The sequence below is a fragment of the Myotis daubentonii genome, chromosome 11 (genome assembly GCF_963259705.1).
Source record: "Myotis daubentonii chromosome 11, mMyoDau2.1, whole genome shotgun sequence".
Taxonomy (NCBI): Eukaryota; Metazoa; Chordata; class Mammalia; order Chiroptera; family Vespertilionidae; genus Myotis; species Myotis daubentonii.
The window spans coordinates 26,223,996-26,242,466 of record NC_081850.1 but is presented as its reverse complement, the minus strand read 5'-3'; the positions used below and the strand labels follow the sequence as shown (position 1 = coordinate 26,242,466).

The 18,471-nt window shown below is 40.0% G+C and overlaps 1 protein-coding gene across 9 annotated transcripts in view; it reads right to left on the bottom strand.

Moving 5' to 3' along the window:
• MPDZ (multiple PDZ domain crumbs cell polarity complex component) overlaps nucleotides 1–18,471 on the bottom strand; it is a 171,266-nt gene that overhangs the window by 94,641 nt on the left and 58,154 nt on the right. For all 9 annotated transcript variants that reach the window (XM_059656658.1, XM_059656655.1, XM_059656657.1 and 6 more), the window contains exons 4-12: nucleotides 17,152–17,361; nucleotides 16,532–16,671; nucleotides 15,673–15,886; nucleotides 14,800–14,928; nucleotides 13,043–13,252; nucleotides 10,092–10,206; nucleotides 9,659–9,747; nucleotides 1,418–1,601; nucleotides 560–631 (exon numbers count right to left, since the gene is read on the bottom strand). In XM_059656658.1, the coding sequence (XP_059512641.1) occupies nucleotides 560–631; nucleotides 1,418–1,601; nucleotides 9,659–9,747; nucleotides 10,092–10,206; nucleotides 13,043–13,252; nucleotides 14,800–14,928; nucleotides 15,673–15,886; nucleotides 16,532–16,671; nucleotides 17,152–17,361 (1,363 nt within the window). The remainder of the gene's footprint in view (nucleotides 1–559; nucleotides 632–1,417; nucleotides 1,602–9,658; nucleotides 9,748–10,091; nucleotides 10,207–13,042; nucleotides 13,253–14,799; nucleotides 14,929–15,672; nucleotides 15,887–16,531; nucleotides 16,672–17,151; nucleotides 17,362–18,471) is intronic.

Sequence of the window (18,471 nt, the reverse complement as noted above, 5' to 3'; positions counted from 1 at the left end):
AAAAAATGTTTAAACAGCTTCATGGATCCCAGGTTTATAAGTGAAAGAAATCTAATTTCTCTCTAATATTCCTTTCGGAACCAATTTCCCAATATTAAAGCTTCCCAATATTAAAGTTTTAAAAAATGGAGACGAAAAAGCCTCCCAAATTGGACAGTTTCATTCCTAGTAGCTTTACAGCTTTACAGATTCCCTGGTATTTGTTTTAAATATGCTTTATAATTTTATGTTTGCTTGTTCATTAAGATAGACATATGTTGGCTGTATAGAAATACGGAGGTTGAAATAAAAACCATGTATTTACTGATTGAGTCCCAAAGGGTTCTAGTTTTAAAAAATGTAGAAGATCGAGTCAGTAAGAAAATATGCCAGCTATCAATGAACTATTTCAATCTATTAGAGAAATTAATCATATATATAAATAAGGATTTAAAAGATCTCTTTTTTGAAAGTGTTCTTCTGTAATTTACAATATATCCATAGAGGCTCATGCACATTTATAAAAGTCATTTATCTGTAAAGCATATAAAGAACAAAACAACCTGCTCCAGGTGTTTACCTTCTTCCTCAATGGGTAATATGCTGGTGTTTCTCCTCAAACATAAAGAATCTTCATCTTTTTCATAATTTTCTTAAAGAAAAGAATATGTTAGTAGTTATACCTGTTATAGAAGCATTTGAATTTTTCACACCCCACTGTATATATTTGAATCCCCAAATAAGAAATTGTTTAGGTAGGGAAACTTCAATAACTACTTATTCTTAAAGGAACGTTTTCTTGTTAATGGGAGAAAGAAGTAATAAATTTCCCCTGTGATTTGCCTCCCTGTCTCCTCGTACTGTAATAAGTAGTTTATGACATAAATACCAGAATGGTTAGCAGTTTGAGAAATGAAGCAGCACTTTCCAACCAACAGCCCGACTTCTACCAGTAAACCTTGAGCCCAGTGAGCTACATAGGGATGCCAGTGTTTCCCAGACATACTCATGGGTAAGCAGGTTATCAATGACATTTCTAAATGGGAAATTAAAATCCATTCCTTCAAGGAAAGGCTGAGGAGTCAGAAACATCCTGGGGCTCAAATGCATAATCCAGGCAGATAGGTTCTGCCTAAGGAGAAAACATGATGAGGACACTGAAAAAGTAAGGAGGCACAGCAAGGTAAATGACTGTGTATGTTTCGGAAATGGTGACTGAATAAATAGGACGGGAAGTAATCTGCTTTATTCTGAAGTCCGTTCTATAGTTAATCAACACATTCTTGCTCCAATTCATCCCAACTTTATTAAATTTCCTTTTTACTTGGTTCATACTAAATAGTGAAGACTAAAAACTATTTTTTAAATAGCTTTAGAATTAGAAAAAAACATGAAATGATATAAGGGTGTGACTGAAAACCAGATAACTTGGCATTACCTTTGCCTATGCTGGCATTCGCAGGAGACAAAACCACATCTTCTGTGACGTCCTCCCTTGCCGGGAGCTCAGCTTCCTGTTTCGTTCCTCTCCTCATCAGTGTCAGGTGCACAGTCTGTCCTGTGTGTCTCAGCACCTCTACTGCTTGTTGGTTGGTAAAACCCTGAAGGTTTGTACCATCTACCTGGTAAGAACAAGACATGTTAAAAATTGAATGGATATTTGTATTACCGATTCACCATGGATATGTGTGTTTACCGCCTGTTAGTGTGAGAAGAATGGGGAGTGAGGATTCCCCTAGCAGGGAATGGGCTGACGCCCGTTTGGGGACCAGTACTCGTTTACAATCACTAGAATCACTCAGGAGGGTTTTGTTTGTTTTGCTTAATACAGATTATGGGGTCTCATTTCTAGAAATTATGAGCTAACAGTTATAGGGTGGGGCCCAGGATTCATACCATTACAAATATTTGTTTCCACTCCTCGGCATCTAGGAAGCAGAGTAAGCAGGCTCTCCAGAGAATTTGTGGTAAAGAAATGATGAACTGAAAGCTTTGTACTCAGTGTCATGTATGTGAAAATGAAATTATGGTTGAGATGCTACTCTTATTTATACCCTGTGCTAAACTAAGTTGTGAGAGGGGCCACCAAGAATAAATTTAAATTCAAGTGGTTAAGAACTAAACATTGTGTACATTTAGGACATGAAAGAGCTGGGTTGTTAAAATAGGGAAAATTTAAGAGGCCTGTTTTTGTTTTAAAGAGAGAAGAGTTCTGAGTCCCTACCACACCCACTTAGATGGTTCTTCCTTGGCCTCAATTCAGAAGAGCTGTGTCACCTCCAGGAGGGAAGGATGCAGGGGACTGTGTGTAATTCCGCCAGGAGAATAAGAAAAAGGCTTTGACTGTGAAGCAAGAGAAAAGTGCTGTTATGTTGGGAACTGCTCAACAACCTGACTTTGTTGGAAAATAGACCAGAGGAATGCCTCTCCCATGGAAAGACCCAGTACCCCTCGGAACGATGGTACCCAAAAGAAAGAATCTACGGAACAAACTGCTGAGAAACAAGGGGCCAAAGTTAGATGAAAAATCCACTGTTTTCTATGTAAAGTTAAGTCAAATATCCCCACTAGGTTCTCCCAGGAAAACAAATGTCAGAGATGGTAGTAGCACCGAAGAAATTGCTATAATGGAATAATCATGGACTTTCCATTCCAGAATTCAGTTCAAATTACTCAGTATCTCCATCTGTCATATGGGAATAATGGTACTTCCCAAATTTACAGTGCATGGCACTCTGGACCAGGAAGATACTCATCAACTGTTATTATTAGTAGCAGAGTGAAGAAGTGATTAATAAACATGAAAATCCCAAGCTTTCATGGGAGCAGTTTCTGTTCCATATAATTAAACCCATCATACCTATGAGACAAGGTCCCCAAAGCCTAAACCAGGCCCCAGGCCAGCTCTGGTCCCTCATTATCGAAGGAAGAGAGTTAAGCCGTGGCTTCAGATCCAATGGTGCCACAGACAAGACTGCAGTTCAGTAAACTGCCTTTGTGCTATCTCAAGAAGAGATCTAACATTCTCACAGTGCACAGTACAGATATATCAATTAACAGGAACAGTTATAGGGAGAAATACTAGCTGGAACAATTCAAAAATCCCAGTTTCTTAGCACACTCAATTAGCTGGCCACGCCCGCCTCCAACATAGCCTATACCCACCTATATGTATAAAAAGTCACAGAACATCATAGGCAACATCTGACATCTTTCCATATTCACATGTTTGTTTAATAATATTTTGATTAATTATTACCTCATACTGCTTTTAGCCAAGTTCTCTGTATATCAACCTAAAAAGAATGAGTGTATGTGTTTTTATTTAATGACAAGTTTGGCCAGCTTTAAAAATAGAGTCCTTTTATCATATAATTCTTACATACTATATATACTAGTAAAGTGGGGGGGAGGGGGAATGTGTTCGTTTACTCTATTCTTTTGCCCTGTATTGTCATAGCGAAACCCTAGAGCACAATCTGTGAAACAGAAATCTTACAAAAAAGTTTTAATGTTATAAAATAATAATTCCTCAAAACAGTAAGAAATGATTTCTTACTCTTCTCACCACCTCAACAATTATAAAGTGAAAATAATGTATAGCTCAAAATAGCTGTTACCAGACAGCTAGAAAATGTTAACAGGCATTGAGAAAAACAAATGCAGTTGTGAAAACACAACTGGGGTGAAGAACTTGACTACCACTATCTCAAAAGTCCACAAGATGGTGATATTTTGCACTAAATTAAGGCATAATCAAAGCATTTCATGATGTTCCCTAAGCATTTAAGGTGCTTCTAAAAATATTGCTTAAAGTCAAAAATCAGAACATTGATGATAATGAAGACAAGTGATTTTATTAAAAGAAAAAAGATTTCACAAGAAGGCTGCTTCCACTTTTGGATCAACAATTTCCTTTATCACTGACCTTGCCTAAGCAAAATTATATTTAAGGTTCCACTTATCCTATATAATAAAAGGCCAGCCACCATAAGCATAACGACCTGAACAACCAGAGACCAGAACCACCACGGCCCCTCGCCGGGCTGGCCCCGCCCCTAAGCAAGTAGTTAGGGGCAATCAGGCAGGCAAGCAGAGTGGTTAGGGGCGATCAGGCAGGCAGACCAGCGAATACGGGTGATCAGATAGGCAGCCAAGTGGTTAGGGGAGATCAGGTAGGCAGGCCAATGGTTAGGTGAATGAGATAGGCAGACGGCCCCTCCCTGGGCTGGCTCTGCCCCCAAGCAAGCAGTTAGGGGCAATCAGGCAGGCAGGCAGAGTGGATAGGGGTAATCAGGCAGGCAGATCAGCGGTTAGGGGTGATCAGGCAGGCAGACCAGTGGTTAGGGGTGATCAAGTAGGCAGGCCAGCGGTTAGGGGCAATCAGGTAGGCAGACGGCCCCTTGCCGGGCTGGCCCCCCCAAGCAAGCAGTTAAGGGTGATCAAGTAGGCAGGCAAGTGGTTAGGGGCAATCAGGTAGGCAGATGGCCCCTTGCAGGGCTGGCCCCACCTCCCAGCAAAGAAAGAGGGAGACCCAGGCCACTGTGGCAGGTGTGCAGCTGGCCAGCGATCATCCGGCAGAGGGAGGCCCAGGCCAGTCAAGCCATTGCACCCCACACCTGTCACCTGCAGAGGGAGGCCACCGGTGGCAGGGGAGGTGGGGGGCGGGCAGTGCTGCACAGATGGCAAGCAGTGGCAGTGGCAGGGGTGGGGCCAGCTGCTTGCAGCAGGGGGGAAAAAAGCCCCAATAGGCCCTTATCTCAGGCCAGGCCTAGTGAACCTACCCGAGGGGTCCTGGATTGTGAGAAGGTGCAGGCCTGGCTGAGGGATCCCCCTGAGTGCACGAATTTTCATGCACCAGGCTTCTAGTATAAGAATGAAAAGAATGACAAGAAGGAGGGAAGCTACTATGAGACTCTTTCAAATGTGTAAGGGCTTCATTTCAGGCCCTTAATAAATATCTGCTTAATTTATCAAATTGCACTTAGGTGCAAAGTATTACACTAGGTATTTAAAATAAATGACTCATATGGTTTTCCTAAAAACTCTACAAGAGACATTTCCTTATTGCAATTTTGTAGGTGAAAGCAGCTTACTAAAACTTAAACATATGCCCAAGAAATGAAAACATACATCTATACAAAACTTACACATGAAAGTTCATAGAGGCATTATCCCCCCAAAAGAGGAAGCAACCTAGATGCTCATCAATTGATGGATAGATACATAAAATGTGGTATACCCATACAGTGGATTATCATTCAGAAATGAAGAATTCCTTTTTATATGGTACAACTTGGATGAACCTTGAAAACATTATGCTAAGCAAAAAAAGCTAAACACAAATTACCACTTATTATATAATTCCATTTACATGAAATGTCCAGAACAGGCAAATCTGCACAGAAATTAGATTAGTAGTTGTCTAGCATTGAAATGATGGGGGAATTGGGGAGTAACTGCTAATGTATATGGGGGTTTCTTTATTGGATAATGAAAATATACTAAAATTGATTGTGGTAATTGATACACAATTGTGAGTACCCAAAAACTACGGAATTATAAACTTTAAATGGGTGAACTGGATGTCATGTGAATTATATTTCAAGAGAATTTTAAAAAACTTTCTAATGAGTTAAATTATACAGCTTAGGGGGAAAAACGTAGCTGTGTTTTCAATTTTTAATTCAGTATCAAATATGTATTTAGAATCTGTATTCACTCTCCTTTCCTTTACTCAAAAAACAAAAAAAACAAACATAAAGTAGTTAATTTTCAGTGTAAGTTAAAATGGAGATACCATGGGAAGGCTCTTTACAGGAACCAGCCAGCTCAGAGGCGAGCACATCCAATCTTTATAGTCGATTAAGAGGTGAACAGGTGCAGTTAGGAGTTTTACAGAACTAAGCCCCAGAACTCAGGGAGCTGAATACAGGAGCAAATGGCAACAGATAAAGGACACCTCTATCTTTCCTGTTAAATTATGGTAGAAAACACATAACATAAAACTTAACCCAGCCGTGGGCAAACTACGGCCCGCCAGCCGGATCCGGCCTGTTTGAAATGAATAAAACTAAAAAAAAAAAAAAAAAAAAAAGACTGTACCCTTTAATGTAATGATGTTTACTTTGAATTTATATTAGTTCACACAAACACTCCATCCATGCTTTTGTTCCGGCCCTCCTGTCCAGTTTAAGAATCCATTGTGGCCCTCAAGTCAAAAAGTTTGCCCACCCCTGTCTTAACCTTTTCTAACTATACATACAGTTCAGGAGTGTTAAGTATATTCACACTGTCATACACTAGATTTCCAGATGTTTTCATCCGGCAAGGTGAAACTCTGTACCCATTAAACAGCAGCTGCTCATTTCCCCCTCCACCCAATTACTCAAAACAACCATTCTGCCTTCTGCTTGTATGATTTTAACTACCCTAGGCACTTCATGTATGTGGAATCATATAGTACTTGTCCTTTTGTGATTGGCTTATTTTACTTAGCATAATGTCCTCAAGGTTCATCCATGTTGTAGGATGTGGCAGAATTTCCTTCTTTGTATCATTAATTTTCCATTGTATATACATCACATTTTGTTTATCTATTCATCCATCAACGGACACCAACATTACTTCCTTATCTTAGCTATTGTGAATAATGCTGCTATGACCAAGAACTATTCTATCCTAACATTCAACTTTCTTACATTCCCAAGGAAACCACAGATACTTAAGATTAAACAAACACATCCTATCTAATAAAAGAGAAACATGGTAATTAGCCATACGTCCGCTACCCTTGCCATTGGCTAATCAGGGCAATATGCAAATTAACTGCCAGCCAAGATGGCGGCCGGCAGCCAGGCAGCTTGAAGCAAACATGAGGCTTGCTTGCTTCAGTGATGGAGGACTCCAACGTTCCCCGCCTGCCGCTGCTGGCCTCTGAACTTGCAGTTTGAAACATTGTTACAAATATAGAAGCTAAACAAAACCCCAGAAACCTGCTTTCAGCCAGCCGGGATCTCAGAGCTGGAGTTGAAACAGTGTTTCGATTATAGAACCCAAACAAACCAGATACCTGCTTTCAGCAGCCGAGGCCTAAGAGCTGGAGCCAAGCCTCAGAGCTAAAGCTGGCCCAGAATAAAAAAAGAAAAAAGAAAAAAAAGGAGCGGTTGGGAGCTTCAGTCACCCGCCAGCCTGAAAACAGCCCTCAGCCCCTCACCCAGACTGGCGAGGCACCCCAGTGGGGACACCCACCCTGAAGGGTGTGTGATCAGCTGCAAACAGCCATCATCTCCTCATCCAGGCTGGCCAGGCACTCCAGTGGGGACCCCCACCCTGATCCAGGACACCCTTCAGGGCAAACCAGCCGGCACCCACACGTGCACCAGGCCTCTATTCTATATAGTAAAAGGGTAATATGCCTCCCAGCACCGGGATCAGCAGAGCCGCGAGGCCTCCCAGCACCGGGATCAGCATGACAGGGGGCAGTGCCCAAACCCCCTGATCGCCCTGAGGCTCTGTATGTGACAGGGGGCAGGGCCATCCGCCCTGCTCTGTTCGTGAGAGGGGAAGGCACCCCAACCCCCTGATCAGCCCTGCTCTGTGCCTGATAGGGGGGAGCTCCCCAACCCCCTGATCGGCCCTGCAATGTGTGACAGGGTGCAGCGCCCCAACGCCACCCCCCCCCATGGGCCCTGCACTGTGTGTGACGGGGTAGAGCCATAACCTCATCATCGGCCCTGCCCTGAGTGTGACAGTGGCGGCACCCCAGCCCCCTGATCGGCCTTGCTCTGTAGGTGATAGAGGGCGGCGCCCCAACCCTCCCTCCCTCCCCCTAAAGGCCCTGCTCTGTGCGTGACAGGGGGGAGCTCCCCAACGCCCTGATGGGCCCTGCTCTGTGCGTGACAGGGGGCAGCGCCCCAACCCCCTGATCGACCCTGCTCTGTGCGTGACAGGGTACGGAGCCCCAACCCCCCTGATGGGCCCTGCTGTGTGAGTGACAGGGGGCAGTGCCCCAACCCCCTGATTGGCCCTGCTCTGTGCGTGACAGGAGGTGGCGTCGCAACCTCCCCATTGACCCTGCCTTGAGTGTGACAGAGGGCGGTTCCCCCACCCCTCAATCGGCCATACCCTGAGCGTGACTGAGGGTGGCATCACAACCTCCCAATCCGCCCTACTCTGTGCATGACAGGGGGCGGTGCCCCAACTCCCCAATCGGCCCTGCTCTGAGCCCGACCAGGGGCTGCACCTAGGGATTGGGCCTGCCCTCTGCCACCCGGGAGCAGGCCTAAGCCAGCAGGTCGTTATCTCCCGAGGGGTCCCAGACTGCGAGAGGGCACAGGCCGGGCTGAGGGACCCCCCCCTTCTTCCCCAAGTGCACAAATTTTTGTGCACCAGGCCCCTAGTATATATATATATAAAAGGCTAAGTGACTGGCCAGTAGGTATGATGCGCTCTGACCACCAGGGGGCAGATGCTCAACGCAGGAGCCGCCAGGCAACAGCATCTTTGCAGAGTGCCCTCTCACACTCTAGGACGCCCCAGGGGACGTCGGACTGCTGGCTTTGGCCCGATCCCCGCAGGCCAGGCTGAGGGACCCCACCTGCTGGAGGGACCCTGCTCACTCTGCAGATACCCTTCGAGCCCCGGTGTCACCCCAGGTGCAGCAGGCTGGGGAGGGACTGCGGGAAGTTGGCTCCAGGGCGTGTCCAGCCCATCTCACCTAGTCCCGCCCCACTGGCCACCTTCTAATTAATTTCCTTTCAATGTGCACTAATCCGTGCACTGGGCCTCCAGTATTAAAATAAACTGGCATTCCTCAAAATGTCTTCCAAAGGATATTAACATGTGTTTGAAGATAGAAAGAACCCATTATTAAAGAAGTTTAGGAAATACTTAGTAAAAGAGTTAAGCAAGTTTCTCTATTGCAGAACTTCTCAGTCTTTGATTTTTTTTCCATGTCCATTGTGAATCCCTAAGAGAGTATATCGCCTGCAGTTTTTCCTGAAGTTTTTAACCAGGAAGCCCCCTTTGCAGGGTCTTTGGGGGTTTGTGTTCTCAGGAGGAGTTAGGGAGTCCCGTTTCCAGCAAACACTGAACTGGAAGTTAGATCCTTTTGTACACTGCCTTGAACAGCCATGTGCTCAAAGCCTAGTGATGTTACTACAGCAAGAATGGTGGGTTGATTAATTAGAGAGGTTGTATCTTTTCTGAATTCTTGTATAGTCTTAGAGCTAAAAGTAGCCTTGGTGATGGAGTCAACAATAACAGTGTCGTTCTGCTAACCTAAGGAAGAAAATGCAAACATCCCAAATTCAGATGCAAGCAAACCAGAGGCTATGACAACTGGTCTTTACCTGGGTGTCTGCAACTACAGTCTAACTATGATATGAATGTACTAGTAACCAATGTATAACTATTATGTTGTTATAACCAGAAATCTGATATGTCACAAATCATTCACAAATGAAGTCCCACCTTGAGAGGTGAAATCGGTAAAGCTTCTATTGAATGCTCTTAATTCCAAACAGTAATAAAACCGGTCATTGTAATGAGAGTCAAATTAACAAAGCAAGCTTAAATTAGTATCAAGCTAAATGTAGTTCTCAAAACTGAGTAAAGGAAGAGAATGCACTTCTCAACGATGACAATTAAACAAAGCAAAATTAAATGTGCTACTCACTGCTATAATTTGGTCTCCAATTTGGATTCTGCCATCATGTTCCACAGCGCTGCTCTTCGTAATGCTCTTTACAAAGATTCCTGAAGGTTCTAAGATTGGAAATAGTTGTGTGTTTTTTATTATTTATGAAAATCACTCAACTAAATAATATCCATCCTCTAGTATCCAAATATACAGTCCTAATTTTGAGGGAATATACATCAGCAAGCCACACAAACAAAACCAGTAGTAGAAACTTAGGCCAGAGGATGAGACAATGGTTTTGTCTCATAAATACAAAATCACAATCACATACATTAAGTTGTTCCTAGAAAAGTTTTCAATCTGTTTATCCAATAATATAAAAATATATAAATATGATTCAGTAACTCATAAGGTAATTACATTAGAGGCAATTGTCAAGTTAAAAAAACATATCAATGTTTAAAACTACCTAGTTTTTTATCTCCAATGTAACCAGCAATGGTAATTCCCAATCCCTGGACATTTTTAGTGAGTTCCACATCAAATGTCTCACTGTCTTCACTTTTCTGAGTGGAAGCATCAACCTAAAATAAAGTAGATAAGTAAATACCCAGAAAAATAAACATGTAAACAAACAAGGTAACTCAAAAAGCCGCATCTTTATTTTGGAATAAGGTGTAATTAGGTGTCAGAGAACTCTGCGAGGCTCACTGTGCGATTGATTACTCCTTCAGTCTTGTTAACGTGCACTGAGCATCATATTTGTGCCACAAGGGAATGTCAGCAGAAAACCTGAACACACCCCCTATCACAGAAATACAATGCTTTTTGTGTAAACAAAACTTCAGAAATCAAATAGTTTCTTATGATCAAATTCTGTTCTCCAAGATGCTCATCTGCATGTGTTAAGGATTTAGGAGGTTGAAAGAAGTCACATTTTGAATTCAGATCAAGTTCAAATCTGGCTTTGCTATTGAATTTTTCTAACTTTCAAATGTCTATCAGGAATAAGGACAACAGTCCAGCTCATATTTATTGCGGTAGGCACAATCACTGTCAGCTTTTCTCTGGGGAAACTGAGGAACACAGACCTTTCCAAGGACAAACAGTAAGAATTCTAGCAGAGGCAGAATTCAAATGCAGACAGGCTGGTTGCAGAACCCCGGCTCTTAAGTGCTCTGCAGTATGTAAAACCCCAGGGGAATGCAGGGGCCACTGTGTCCTCTCGGGACACTTTGCTACTGTTACTATCCCAAGTTGACAATTGATTCTAACACCATAAGTATGACTTCCTCTATCCTTCAGAAATATTATTAATAGACTGATGATTACTATTTAAAATATATTTTTACTGATATCAGAGAGGAAGGGAGAAGGAGAGAAACATTAATGATGAGAGAGAATCACTGATTGGCTGCCTCCTACACACCCCCTACTGGGGACCGAGCCCACAACCCAGGCATGTGCCCTTGACCGAAATCGAACCCAGGACCCTCCAGTCCACAGACCGGCACTCTATCCACAGAGCCAGACTGGCTAGGGCTGATGATTATTTTTTTTTAAATCAGTGAAATGTACCCATGAACCATTTAAAATAGTCCCTGTATTTGTTTTGTAAATTCATACTCTAATTTTAAAAGCTACCCTGTAAGGAAAGTCTGCCTTTCTGCTATGATTCCCTTACTTCCTGCAATGATAGCTGAACACAGGTTTCTTTAACATGCAGCACTGCTATTAATTCTATGTTGGCCTGAAGGGCAAGAGTCCCTGAATTAAGCATTAGTGGATTAGTGCAATAAGTTCTCATTAAGCTATTGGCATTATATACTAAAGGGGTGTCAGCATTTTACAAATAACCCTAAGAAGATCAGGACAGAATTCAGGCTATCGGTTTGAATAGACATGCTGGTTGGGGCTAGCTGGTGATGTTTTCTGATTTTTTTTTAAGTAAACTCTGACTGTATCTCACTGATAATTCACCTAAACGAGATATAATTTTATTGTAAAGTTCCATTTAGTTTTCCTCACTGCACATAATTATCTGTGCAAACTTAGCAAAAAGTTTAAAGTTTAGATAATTACAAGAAAATGACAGGATGAAATCTGCTTCAATGGAAACAAATGTGTTTTCTATTTTTAATAAGACTTATGCGAGTGCTATTTTAGAGGGTGGCAATTTGACTATCGAATGGTTTTAAAAGGGGCACAAGCTTCAGAAATGATGATATGCACAGAATAGATATTTTTCTAAGCTTTCAATTACATCAAGTGGGTCTCGGTATTGCATTCATTTATATATGCTGAATAAAATGTTTTTGTTTACCACAAAAGAATGCCACTTAAATACTTTCATAAACAAGCTTTCTTTCTTTCTGCAAAAAATAGCAACCAAACTCAATCTTGAAAACAAGAGAATCATGGAAATTTCAAGTGTTCTAATAAAGTTTAAAAGGGTCTGTGGAAGAGGTTAGGATACTAAAAAAAGAATTCGAAGCAACTGGTTAGAACAAAAACTTCAATAGAAAAAAATCAGATGTTTTTAGAACTATTGGAGAAAAATGTAGAATTTACATTTGCTATAAAGCTAATCTAAAAATTGAGTGTAATTCTCTCCTTAAATATATGATTTCTAGATAAAATGGTTTTGTTGAATTTTTTTATGCACTACAGTCATACTGTGATCTGAAGTATTTGTGATAATCACCACATTTGAATAATTATGAATTTTTTTTAGCTCTTGTTATATTGTTACAAACACAGATGGGAGGCTATGCATATGGGTAAAGCTTTTGTTACAATCTCAAAAACATAACTTTTATTTAAAAATTTATAATAACTGGCTGAAGAAGAGTGACTTCTCATTATAAATCTGATAACAGTTGTATGATATGTCATAAAACAATATTAAAAGGTTTTAGTAGGCTTTATTCACCACACCCTACTGAGGGCCTTCAATATAAGAAAAAGTATCCAACATTTCCGGTATTTGTAGCAAATAATTCCTTAATACTTTTCTGTATTACAGAACATTATTCTCATAAATGTACTGCTTAGAGAAAAATGTAAAATAGTCATCTAGAATTTTTAAGCAATCTATTTTTCATCTGTTACACATTATTCATAATTAATAACATATTATTTGTGCCAAAACATTTCTATATTTGAATTTTGTTTCATTTTTAAAAAAATGTATCGTTATTGTTCAAAGTATTACAAATATCTCCTTTGTCTCCCCACTGACCCCCTTCTAGCGCACACCTGCCGCCCCACCCTAAGGCCTTCACAGCACTCTTGTCCGTGTCAATCGGTTTTGTATATATCCGTAATATATAAATATTAATAAATCTAGTTTCAAAACAAACATCCTATCATTTAGGTGCTATTGTCTATGACCTACCCCATGAACTTTCACCTACTTACCCGCATCTCTGGTGTAGAGGATGGGGATGAGGACACGGTGATGCCCAGAGAGGTGGGTGCTGCCGGTTCTTCTAGGGCACCTCTTGCAATCATCAGTTTAACTCTGTTTCCACACTGCCTGAGGACTTGTGCTACTTGCTCACTGCTCATCCCTGCTAGATCTGTGTCACCGATCTTTAGAATGTGGTCTCCACTGCACAATCGCCCATGCTGAATAAAAAGAGATTGGTTTATCAGGCTTTATTTTTATTACCTCATCAGAGAAGTCCTAAATGAGGGAAAGGGAATAAGAAATCAATGATACGAAATATCAATCATAGGACCCTACACATGTGGCTGTGATTTTAACTGTTTTTTTAACTACATTTTTGAAGCAGCCTAATATCACTCAATGTGATATAAGTAACTAAAATTCACAAATATTCCTTAAATTGATAGTCGATATAAGCTTTTCAATTTGATTTCTACCCACTAGATACAAGAAAATATTAAGCCTTTTTGTGAATTTTTTGAGGGATAGAGGAAGAAAATGCCATTAAACAAAGATACAGTATAAGTCACTATACAAATATATATTACACAAAATATAGTATGAACCACAAGAAAGCAATGACACCACAATTTTCTGCCTTGCCATTTAGTTATAAATATTTCTAAAGAATTCATTTGCAGATGATATCATGGTGAGATAAAAATTCAGATAGACGGGGAGTGGCAAGCAGTCTTATAAGCCTCTATACAGTGGCCACTAGGATTTTGTGCAAGAATGAAAATGTTCTACATTGTCCAATACGGCAGCTACAAGCAACCTGCAGCTATAGAGCACATGAAATGTAGCCAGAGCAAATGAGGCACTAAACTTGTAACTTTATTTATTTTAATTAATTTAAATTTGAATTTAAAAAGTGACATCTGACAATTACCCACAGTATTGAACAGTGCGGCTCTACACTGAAGATAAAACTTATTTATCACAAGTCTGTCAACTAAAGGGATTTCACCAGATACTGCTAGATATTGGCTAATATTTTTAAAATGTCAAACTATTGTGTTACTGTCAATATCTCTGCCAATAAATTGACTTTCACATATGAATATGACAAATAGATGAACATGACTCCTAAGTTCAAATACAACTGTAAAAGCAAACATCATTATGAAAAGTTACAATCAAAGCACAACTATACTTACATTAGTTGAACTTGTCTAAGAAGACATAAATTATAATAATCACCTAAAATTTTGCCACATAGATTCCAACATGGCAATTCTAGCATAAATGGCAATTCTTTAATGTACAACTCCCAGTGACAAAAACAGGCCGGGTTTCATAGACAAAGACGACACCAGTGACGCATCCCTAAAAGGACAAGATGAACCTTGTGCTTTTTCCTACTACAGCACTGTTCTTTTTTCAATAGAATCTTGTGGCCATAAAACAGTTGACTAGGTTTATAAATTTGATTTACGATCATAAAATAAAGAACTGCTATCTCTACAATGATCAAAACCATAACTTGGGCTTTAGTCTGGTGGTCTATTCCTTTAACTTAAGATCAATCTTCCCCTTTCAATGGTATTTCTCCCCAAGTTTAAAAAATACAACAATTTAGGGACAGCCCAGCAAAACAGAAGAGTCTAACTCAGCTTCTTTGATATTATCGAAGGCCACAGTTTCTTCTTTCTGGCAGATAATGTAAAAGATGAAGCTATGTTATTTAATAAAACAGCATGGACACCTGTTGGGAGTAGCTTACTTGATCAGCCACTCCTCCAGGCAGAATGGTTTTTACTATTACACCAGTTGCTTTTCCTCCGACAATGCCAAATCCCAGACCAGATCCATCATTCACCAACTCAATAGTTTCCACATGCTGCCAGTGAACCTGAAAATAAAGCTCCTGTAAGAATCTGAACATATTTAGGACAAACTAAAATTTTCATTACAGTTGAGATTTCTGTGAAAATTATTTTATGAGTAATATTAAATAATTTAGTTCAAACATAAAAATGAGTCGTAAGACATGTCTCTTTTGTTTAGTTACATGTTCGTTTCAAAAGATTGTTACTGCATAATCAGTCTTGAAGTTATAAACACATCATCATAGTGACCACATTTAACCAGGTAAAGATAGGCATTGATTTGGGAGATCTTTTGTAGAACTTTTTCTTTAAAAAGGAAAGATCAAGGAAAAAACTTTTATGTATTAAAAATGTTTTCTGCATTATCCTGCCTTGCAAGATTCCAAATTTAGATTACTTCTTAACGTCATCATAGACAGCTAACTATAACAATAATACAAAGTATAATTGACAAATTACAAAGCAAACTCAAGATTATATCTGTCGGCAGATAGAGTCAATTTTGTAAAAGGTCTAATTTATTTTCATTTGAGAGATGTTACCAAATAAAAAAAGAAACTATACAAAATATTGTAAAAATAGTTTTAGAAGCCAGAAACTTATCAAAAGTAAATAACTATTCCGGGCGAGGGAGAGATAAAAGAATAAAAAGGCAAAAACTCAAGAAATACAAAGAACCTAAGGAAAATGTGAAATAGTCATCTAGAAACCTATAAAAAAGAAGTAGAAAATGAGTTCTATTCCTTGTGAAAACCTTACATACACACCGGATTAGAGTGAGCGGAAATTGTGCTGGCTGCGGATGGGGAGCGGGAAACCATGGGACTGATGAGCTGAGGCAACGAGCCTCTGGCAATAATGAGCTGCACAGTGTCCTTGGCTTTCTGCAGGATGCTGATGGCCTGCTGATGTGTGATCGTCTGATCAAGTGCCTGTCCATTGATGGCAAGGATTTGGTCAGTTTCCTTCAATCTTCCATCTCTATCAAGAATGAGAAAGGAGGTAAAAGATGCCTGATGGCTCCCAAGACAATGACAGCTTTTCTGGCGTACAGCATCAGATTACTTTAACTCTATTTTCTAATGTCCACAATTAGGTAGCTTTTTCTGGGACTTTGACTTTTAAAAGCATAGACTTTGGCTCCAGTGTATCTAATGAACTCCCCCCACTGTAGAACCCTCTTTTTTCAGCGACCCAACCTTTTCATTAAAACTTGGATGTGCCTATCTTCTACAAATAAAAGCGAGGAGGCATATAATTTACTTCTTGCTTTGAGTATATTAATAAAATCTTTTAAATTATCATGGGCCACATGGATATTTTTCTAAATAGTAATTTTAAAATATAATCAGAAGAGTCCATTTACTAACATTGAGAAGATGTCCTCATCAAATTTTTCTTTCCTTACTAAAAAGTGATTAAGTTATGACTATATTGAAAAGCTACTCTTCTTTCAAAAGGACTAACATTTTATCAAAGCAATGCCAATGATGTCTAAAAAACTGGTTATCATTATTTTTGGATTCCTGTTTGTTTCCATTCATTTTGCTTCTCTACATTCTCCCAGGGTGATCAACACCTCCCGAATATGGTATCAAACCCAGACCAGCAGCCCGCCAGTCTCACCTGTGAGCCACACTGCCCTCTTGGATCTCCTGCACAAATATTCCCAGTTCTCCCCGGTTGTCACTCCTCAGTCCCACAACACTGAACCCGAGGCCTCCACAGGGAGGTTTGAGGAGCTCAAAGACTTCTACATGGCGACCCTGTCCACGAAGCAAAGCAAGAAATAAAATTAAAAGCTAATCCTTGCACTTGTAGTCATCTTATTAGTGGCATTCCTTTGTTTTAAAAAAACTCAATAAATTCTTTTTTTTTTCTAAAATAACCTTGATCCCTCATCACCTAGAATGAGACACTTTATTTATACTGGAGACTATTTCTAAAACATAAAACATAATACTCAGTTGAAAATGTGATAATTTAAAGAAATGGAATAGAAAAATCTCTGAGCCATCCAAACAAAATCTACTTCATTTTCATTCCAATTTTTTTTCAGATGTTATCAATGTCTTAATAAATAATAATATATTTAATACTACGTTTAATACATATATATTTAATGTATATTTAACATGTTACATAAGATAAACATATAAATATTCTTCAAATTATCCAGGACTTGATTACATTCTTTTAAGATATTATACACTCTATCACAACTAAAAAGAAAAAAATGTTCTTACCTGGGCCATATTTTTGATCAGTTGATCAAATTCATCACAAGCAGTTTTCCCATTGATGTGTGGAGTACCTGGAGCTGTAAGTACTTCCAGATTCCCATTGTTTTGGGACGATAACAATGATTCATTTTGCAGAGTAGTAATGACAGCCGGGCTGAGATGTGGAATATGGGCACATTCTACATTTGAAATTGCTGAAGTTGCAATGTTTACCTAAGATTAATATGACAGTCATTAACAATTTCAACATCCCATAAACAATTAAATAGAAAACATCCCAAAAGAGGTAATAATGAAGTACATACCAAATTTCAAACTGGTCATGCCTTTTAATTAAGCAATTATATTTCAAAAATTTATTTTAATGAGAAAAATTAAAATAACATGCAAAAAACTGTGTAGATGTGAAATGCATCACTATTTATTAGATAACAAAATATTTTTAAATTTATATCCAGTGTTCAACTTCAGGGTACTCGTTAAAACACATGCAAAAACATACACACCTTATACACTTTAAAGTAAAAAAAAAAAAAAGCTACAATATAATATGATTCAATGAACTTTATTAAACATTGGAATAATATAAAAGAAACAAGCAATACTAACACTAGTTATTCCAGAGAGATGGGACTCCAGGGGGCCGTTTCCTTTCCATATTGTGTGAATTTTTATAACAATGTATGTAGCAAAGAATTTGGTCTTCCCCAAAGAGCAGTCTGGCTCTTGTCTGTGGCACCTAGGAAGTAAATTCTAAACCCCTGGGATTTCCCAGACAATAGGAACATCTTTGCTATTCATGGTAGGCCTCAAGGTCACAAGATATCAACTCAAATTCTGAGACTATGTTCAGCCACCGGTGCAATCAGTCAATGAATCATACCTATGAAATGATCTATATAATAAAGAGCCAGGGTCATAACAACCGATTACGACCTAAGGCTCCACCAGACCGGAAGTCAGTGCTGGGTTGCCCTGCCGACCCAGCATTAACTGGGGCCACTGTGGACGCCCTGACGCAGCACTGACTGCCTAGGGGGCTGCAGATCACACCCGGAGAGAGGCCTGCAGAGAGAGAGAGAGGCAGGGTCTGATCTGTAGCCTCTGTAGCAGCCATTGATCAGAACTTGCCTCTCTTTCTCTCCTGACCTGGCCAACAGCCTTGCCTCCATTTCTCTCCAAGTCTCCACCGGAGCTGATCAGCCTCGCCTTTCTGATCAGGCCCCGTTGATGGGCCCAGAGACACTGACTGGGATAGAAACTGACCAATCAGAACCAAATTGGCCAGCAGAGGAGGGTAGTTGGGACGAGATCAGACCGGCA